The following is an 8,573-nucleotide window of genomic DNA, read 5'->3' on the forward strand; positions in this document are numbered from 1 at the left end:
AGGAAGAAAAATCTGTAACAGTATTATTGAGTGACATGGGTCTCCTGTGTTTCTCTTGAGCTGGTGCCTGCTTACAAATGCAACATCTCAACCACCAATACTGAGTACCAGTGGCTCTGAACTGTAATCCTAGCCACTCAGGTGGCCAAGATCTGAGGATCTAGGCTCAAAAACAGACCAAACAGGACATCTATGAGACTCCGAAATCCAATTAACCAGAAAAATCCTGGAAATGGAGGTTTGGTTTTAGCCAAATCAGCTTTTTACTTCTTAATGGAAATAAAAGCCTCACAGACTTACCTGCTCTGGTTGGATTCAAATTGCCATCCTTACCTTTGCAACATTCTGAATAGTTAAGAAGGCAAGCAGTAGCCACCAGCGCTAGTCTAGACCTCAACATCATCACCAATACATAAAGATTTTAGAGTGAAGCTCAACTATTTACTGGCATGTTATGACTGACAAAAGTTCAAGGGAAACATAAATCAGTTAAAGAAAATTTAAGATTCCGCTTAAGCATACAATCTGTGTCTTAAGAAGAACACCTCATTTCACAAAAACATTAGCAATCAAGCCAGGCACAGATGCCTCACACCTATAATCTTGCAACTCAGGGAAACTGAGATCTGAGGATCACACTACAAAGACAGCCCAGGCAGGAAAGTTCTTGAGACTTTAATTTCCAATTAGCCACCAAAAAGCTGGAAGTAGAGCTGTGGGTCTAGTAGACAATGCTAGCCTTACACACACACACACACACACACACACACACACACACACACACAAAAAGCTCAGAGACAGTGTCCAGGCCCTGAGTTCAAGCTCCCAGGGCCTGCATAAAATGAAAAACTGCAGTTTTCTTCAGGAAAAAAATTAATTGAGGAGCTACATACATCTTCAGCGGTACAGCATTTAACATACACAAGAACTTGGGGCCAATCCCTAGCACCACAAGAAAACAAAACCTAGCAACAAAAATTAAATAAGATTTGGAGCAATAGCAATGGGAAATAAATGTAAGTGGTGATTATCTAGGAGGTAATCACCAGGGAGAGAGGGAAAAAGAAATGAGTATTCGGAGGGGAAAAGGAGACTGAAGGGTTTCAGCATGATGAATTCCACCAAATACTTTGAAAAAAGATGGAAAGTGAGGGAAGAGAATATAATAGAAGAGGTGAATTTGTAGAAAATGCACTTTATACACATACATTTCCATGTTGTCAACATATGTTAATTCAAACACAAAGTTATGTATTATACAATATAAAACATATAAGTATACTATATATTATACATGTACATATTATTACATGTACATATTATTACATGTAAATGTTATATAATATGTAATACATAGAGTATAACATAATAGAAAATATAATTGATTATGTTATATAATACATATATTTTAGTGTGTTAAAACAATATATTACATATGTAACATGGTATGATTAATATATTTTAATACTATACTTATTTTAACATAATATATAATATATACTTAAATCATGGACTGTGATATTGATTATTGAATTTTTAATTCTACCTTGAAATGACAACTGTGAATTATAAAACTGAAGCTATTAGTCTAATTGTTAATATGTGTAAGTAGAATATTTTAATGCATGTGATGTTATCTTCGTACCTTTCTTGTTGTGGTAATTACCACTGCACCCAAATATCTGAATTTGCAGTGCAGACTGAGTAGAAGTCAGGAGTGGATGATGAGAAATCACACCGTCACAACGTTCCTCCTCCAGGGCCTGACTGATGACCCACAACTGAAGGTTGTGCTCCTCATCTTTCTGTGTCTCACCTACATGCTGAGTGTAACTGGAAATCTCACCATCATCTCTCTCACTATCGTGGATCCACAACTGAAAACTGCCATGTACTATTTCCTACAAAATTTCTCCTTCTTAGAAATCTCATTCACATCTGCTTGCATTCCCAGATACTTGTACAACCTATCAACAGGGGACAACACAATCACATATAACAATTGTGCCATTCAAATTTTTTTCACAGATCTGTTTGGTGTAACTGAGTTCTTTCTCCTGGCCACCATGTCCTATGACCGCTATGTGGCCATCTGCAAACCCCTGCATTATGTGACCATCATGAACAGCAGGGTCTGTAGGAGACTCGTCCTTTGTTGCTGGGCAGCCGGCTTGTTGATCATACTCCCACCACTTGCCCTGGGCCTAAATCTGGAATTCTGTGACTCTAATGTCATTGACCACTTTGGCTGTGATGCATACCCCCTCTTGAAGATCTCATGTTCAGAAACATGGCTCATAGAGCAGATAGTCATAGTTTGTGCTGTCTTAACCTTTGTCATGACCCTAGTATGTGTAGTTCTATCTTACATATACATCATTAAGACCATTCTACAATTCCCTTCTGCCAAGCAAAAGAAAAAGGCCTTTTCCACCTGCTCTTCCCACATGATCGTGATTTCCATCACCTATGGCAGCTGCATCTTCATCTATGTGAAGCCTTCATCCAAAGATTCGATGGCTGTCAACAAGGGTGTGTCTGTCCTCACCACCTCCATCGCTCCTATGCTGAACCCCTTCATTTACACCTTAAGAAACAAGCAGGTGAAACAGGCCTTCAGTAACACAGTCAAAAGAATTTCACTGCTGTTAAGACAGTAAGGAAATTCACCAGTGTAAGTTTTGATAAGTTTTGATGAAGAGATCATTGGTTTCTATGCATGTGTCTTTGTTTTTGAACTCAAACTTTCCTAGCAATTTCAAGTAACTCAGAAAAAAAACACAATTACATACCAAAGAAACAACAGAATGACCTAATGTATCAATAATCAATAATCAATAATAATGTATCAATAATCACAAATAAAGTGAAACGAAACCAATAAATTCATCATGTATTTTGATGAGGGTTATTATGTTAATTGAAGAATATTCTTCCTGCTGGACCACATTTCAGGCACTGAAGATAGAGTAAAAAAAAAAAAAAACCAGAAAACTCTAGTCTTTTTTCCATCCCTCACATTTTTTTAATTTTATTATAAATTTTTATGTAGCAAGGGTTACAATTGCATAAGTTAGGTAATGAGTACATTTCCTGTTTTTCTTTTCTTTTTCTTTCTTTTTTTTTTCTTTTTTTTTTCCAGAGCTGAGGACCGAACCCAGGGCCTTGCGCACACCGGGCGGGCGCCCTTCCCCTGGGCTAAACCCCCAGCCCCTACATTTCCTCTTGAATAGTGTCACCCCTCCCTCATTCTCTCCCAGTTTTTCCCTTCATGACTTCCCTCTTCCACCCCCAAGTGTTATATAGTCCATTTCCAACATAGCATCTAGTGGGTTTCACTCCTGAATTAGTTCACTCTTTGTCCCATCATTTTTGTGCTTCCTCTTCTCCTCCTTAAATCAGATAAATTTATACAAAACAAAGGGTACAGAAATCAAAAATAACAGAAGGGAATAAGCCAAAGGAAAAAAGGAAAGGAAAGGACAAAAAAGAGCCACAGTATAATTTTTATTACAGTGTAATACAAAACCTCTCGTTTCTGTTTCTTGAAGTTCATTTCTATAAGCATCATTTTATATGCTCATATGCACATAGCTATTGAGCCTTCATTTTCCTCTCCTAAGAATAGCCTCCTTTGTTGTGTGAATCTTTAGACTGTTGTTTAACTACTCATGCCCAAGTGCAATTTTTTGTCTTTTACTATCCATTGGGTTTGCCTGTAGATTTATAGACACATTCTAATTATTACAACTAAGGATAATATTTTCCAAGTCTTTCCATTTCTGGAAGCATAGAACACCATTATGTATATATGCAACATTTTCTTTTTTTATTGTGAAAATACTGTACAGAGGGGTTACAATTACATGGGCAAGATAATGAGTACATTTCTTATCAAGAATTGTTGCCTCTCCTTTGTTTCCCCTTCCCATCCCTTCCCACCTCCCCTCATTCCCCTTCCCACTCCCTCCCACCCCCCAGCCAAAGTTGTAAAGTTCATTTTTCAGCATAAACTCTTGTACATCTCATTATTACAATGGATAAACCTGTATCCTTATTTCACCATTTTGTTTTTTCCCTTCCACTCCCCAAATTAGAAAAATGTATATACAAGATGCAGGGCACCAGAATCAAATACAGTGAAAACAAGTTACACTGTGGGGGAGTAACATACAAAGAAAAAAAATCACATAGTACATTTTAAATACATTAAAAACAATAGCAAGAAAAAACCAGTTGTGTCTGTATCTTGGGGTTCATTTCCCTTAACCTCATTTTATATGGTCATATGTACATAGCTTTGGACCTTTTCTGCTTGTCTTAGACATAGACTTTTGCAAATAAGGGAAACCATGGAACCTATGTTTATTTGGGCCTAGCTTACTTCACTTAATATAATTTTTGCCAAGTCTTTCCATTTCCTAACAAATGGGGCAATGTCATTCTTTCTGATGGAGGCATAGAATTCCATTGTGTATATATACCACATTTTCTTGATCCATTCATCTACTGAGGGGCATCTGGGTTGGTTCCATATCTTAGCTATAGTAAATAATGCTGTGATAAACATAGTTGTGCTGGTAGCTTTAGTATGGCCTTGTTTGTGATCATTTGGGTAAACACCCACAAGTGGGATTGCTGGGTCATAGGGGAGCTCTATGTGGAGTCTTTTGAGGAAACTCCATACTGCTTTCCAAAGTGGTTGTACAAGTTTACAATCCCACCAACAATGCAGTAAGGTTCCCTTCTGTCCACATCCCTTCCAGCATCTGTTGTTATTAGAGTTCTTGATTATAGCCATTCTAACTGGGGTGAGGTGGTATCTCAATGTTGTTTTGATTTGCATTTCTTTTAAGGTTAGAGAAATTGACCATTTCTTCATAAGTCTATGTTTCTCTTTAAGTCTTTAGCCCACTTATTTATCAGGCAGTTGTTTCTTTGAGGATTTGTTGTTGGGGGATTTAGTTTTGTGAGTTCTAAGTATATTTTAGATATACTTGTCTGTTGTATGGCTAGTGAAGATCTTCTCCCAATCCGTGGGTTTTCTATTATCTTGCTAGCTATGTCCTTTGCCATGCAGAAGCTCTGCAGCTTCCTGCAATCCCATTTGTCCAATCTTTCTTTTGTGTTTTGGGTCTTTATTAAGAAAATTTCGGTCTATACCAAGGAGCCCTAGAGTTTCTCCTATTCCTTTCTGAAATGTTTTCAGGGTGTCTGCTTTGACTTTGAGGTCTTTGATCCACTTTGAGTTCATTCTGGTGCAGGGTGATATATAAGGATCTAGCTTTAGTTTTCTACAAGTGTTTAACTAATTTTGCCAGCACCATTTACTAAAGAAGCTGTCTTTCTGGTTTGTGGGTTCATTTCTGGGTTTTCAGTTCTATTCCATTGTTCCTCAGCTCTGTTCTTGTGCCAGTGCCAAGCTGTTTTGATTACTATGGCGTTGTAGTAGAGTTTGAAATTTGGTATTGATATTCCTCTAGCACTGTTCTTTCTGCTAAGGATTGTTTTTGCTATTCTGGTTCTTTTCTTGTTCCATATGAATTTTTGGGTTGCTTCTTCTATTTCATTGAAGAAAGAGGTTGGAATATTGGTATGTATCACATTGAATTTGTAGATAGCCTTTAGCAGTATTGCCTTTTTCTTTTTCTTTTTTTTTTTTGGGTCCGGTCATGGGGCCTGAACTCTGGGCTTGGACACTGTCCCTCAGCTCTTCAGCTCAAGACTAGTGCTCTACCACTTGAGCCACAGCGCCACTTCCGGCTTTTTTCTTTTTGCTTACGTGGTGCTGAGGAATCGAACCCAGGGCCTCAAGCATGCAAGGCAAGCGCTCTACCACTGAGCCACCTGCCCAGCCCAGTATTGCCATTTTCTTGATGTTAATCCTCCCAACCCAGGAGCATGGGAGGGTTTTCCACTTCCTAAATTCTGCCTTCATTTCCTTTTTTAAGTTTTTAAAGTTTTCATCGTAGAGGTCCTTCACTTCTTTAGTTAATTCCTCAGTATTTTATTTTTTTGTGGGGCTATTACAAAAGGAGTTGCTTTCCTGATTTCAGCCAACCTCTTCCCACTGTTGGCATACAGAAAAGCCATTGGTTTTTTTAGGGTTAATTTTTTTGAGGGTTAATTTTATACCCTAGAAAAGCTATTGATTTTTATGGGCTAATTTTACTCTTACTTACATTGTGTACGAATGCCCAGAGACTGGTGTAATTTATGATGTTCTGGTGTGCTTAAGCTCTAGTGTCTAGTTTCAGCTCACCTCAACTAACTTGCATCTCTCACATTTTAATGAGATTCCATTTCACCCTAGTTAGATTGACCAACATCATAAAATCAAACAACAAATGTTGGTGGAGAAACGAACCTTATTACACTGCTGGTAGGAATGTAAACTAGTACAGCCACTCTGGATGGCAGCCTGGTGGTTCCTCAAAAAAAATAAACAAAGCTATTCCTTCCACCAGGACATCACAAGCCAGGATATTGTAATGACACTTGCACATTCATGTTCATTGCTGCACTATTCACAATAGCCAAGTTGTGAAAACAGTCCAGACACCCTACAATAGAGAAGTGGTCCAAAAATACAATGCCTATACATAATGGAATTTTACACAATGAGAATTACATAATTTGCATGTAAATGGATGGACCTAAAGCAAATCTGGTAAGCCAAACAAGGAGAGACAAATGGTGCATGTTTTCTTTCATATGCAGACACTAGAGCTTAAGCACACCAGAACATCATAAATTACACCAGTCTCTGGGCATTTGTACACAATGCAACCAAAGGAGGACACTCTTAGGAGAGGAACACAAGGCAAAATGCCTATGTGCATCCACCATACAAGATAATATTTATCAAAATGAACTCCAGTAAATGGAAACAAGAGGTATTTTTATTCCTTTTTGGTTTCTCATTTTCTTTTTCTTTTATCTTGTTTTTTCACCTACATGATTTTGGGAGTGCAGAGGAGACACAGAAATAGAGGCACAAAGAGCAAACAAATGTAGCAGTAATTCTCACTAGACACTATGCTGAAAATGAACTGTTCAATTTGTAGGTGGGGATGGGAGAGGAAAAACTGGGAGAGAACAAGGGAAGGGGTGACATTGTCCAAAAAGAAATGTCCTCTATACCTGACATTATAACTCTAACCCCTCTGTGCATCACCTGTATAATAACAATTAAATAAAATTTTAACTGCTATACTATAAAATGAGTAGAGGCCAAAACACAAAAATTCTGTTTCAAGGTCCTTTGAGCTTTGAGACCTTGTCTCAATAACATGTATATTATTAACATATTATGCATTTTAAGAATATACAATAAAAATTTAAATAAAATGCTTTTATTAATATGTAATTGTATATCACAGTTTTATCATTGTCCAATTAAATGATTTTAGTAATATTCACAGTTATGTGTACCACAATAATCTAACTTCAGAACACGTTTTATCATCCTCAAAAGGAACCTTGTGCCCATTAGCAATTACTCAAGTATCTTTCCACATTTCATCCCAAGCAGTGGCAAATACTAATATTCTCTCTTCTGTTGTTAGTCAAAAGATACAGAATTTCAGTTGGACAAGAAAATTATGTTTGACACCATCTGAACAGCAGCATGACTGTACTAGAGACAATGTCTTGTGCACCACAAAATAAGACAGTAAGTTCAAATCCCTAATCCAAAATAAAGAAGAATAAGTGAGCTGGTTGATTTAATCATTCTACAGTATATACATATATATATATATATTACAATAACAACATAAAATTAGTGGTTGTGTAAAAATGTCAATAAGAACATACGTATAATAAGTGAACTTCAAATGCTTTTGTTTCTTGTATTGTAACAAATTTATTTAACACATGATAGTTGCTTTTCTTTCTTTGTTTTTTTCTTTCTTTGTAAGCTAGCTTTATCTACCATCAGAAAGTGAGCTTTGAGAAGGGAAGGGTCTAGCTTCCCCTTAAAGAGTGACATTGGAAAGTTTCACCCATTTTCTCACTGAGTTAAAATCATGACCCCAACACCCACATATAAATATATTTATATATATGTGTGTGTGTGTGTGTGTGTGATATGTGTGTATGTGTATATATATCCTGCACAGAAGGATATATATATTCTGTCCAATTTGTGACATCACTGATCACAAGAAGGGGAGGAATGGGGAGGCAGACATGTGGGAAGGGCCCCCCCAAAACTTCTAGAAGAGGGGGTATAGGCTTTTCTGAGCCTGAGAAGCCAGTGTTGTCCTACTCCAGACCCCAGTCCCCAATGCTTTGGAGTGATCTGTCCTTTTCCCACACACCTCCTGTGAGGTCTCAATATTGGGATCTATCTTCCATCCCAATCCACTCAGCTAGGGTCCCGTCTAATAGGGGACAGTCCCAGCTGCTCAGGCATCTGAAGTCATCCCCTTTTCATCCTAGCCCCCTCCCAAATAAGAAGCATGGAGAGGGTAGAAGAGTCCATGCTAGCAGGTGTTCTGAGGTCCCCCCTTCAGTCCATGACCAAGTGGTAAATGTGGTGCTGGGCCCCGTGCTCACTAGTGGAGACC

The 8,573-nt window shown here is 37.8% G+C and overlaps 1 protein-coding gene across 1 annotated transcript; it reads left to right on the forward strand.

Annotated features, from left to right (window-relative positions):
* Positions 1–1,721: 1,721 nt before the first annotated feature.
* LOC105988304 (olfactory receptor 6C2-like) lies at positions 1,722–2,660 on the forward strand. Its single transcript, XM_013019891.1, has one exon. It carries the CDS (start codon positions 1,722–1,724, stop codon positions 2,658–2,660), a length of 939 nt encoding a protein of 312 aa, XP_012875345.1.
* The last annotated feature ends 5,913 nt before the right edge of the window (positions 2,661–8,573 follow it).

Source organism: Dipodomys ordii, unplaced genomic scaffold, assembly GCF_000151885.1.
Source record: "Dipodomys ordii isolate 6190 unplaced genomic scaffold, Dord_2.0 Scaffold3, whole genome shotgun sequence".
Lineage (NCBI taxonomy): Eukaryota > Metazoa > Chordata > Mammalia > Rodentia > Heteromyidae > Dipodomys > Dipodomys ordii.

Bases quoted from the DNA above. Each gene is read 5' to 3' on its own strand.
- LOC105988304 (XM_013019891.1), top strand. From the start codon at position 1,722: ATGATGAGAAATCACACCGTCACAACGTTCCTCCTCCAGGGCCTGACT.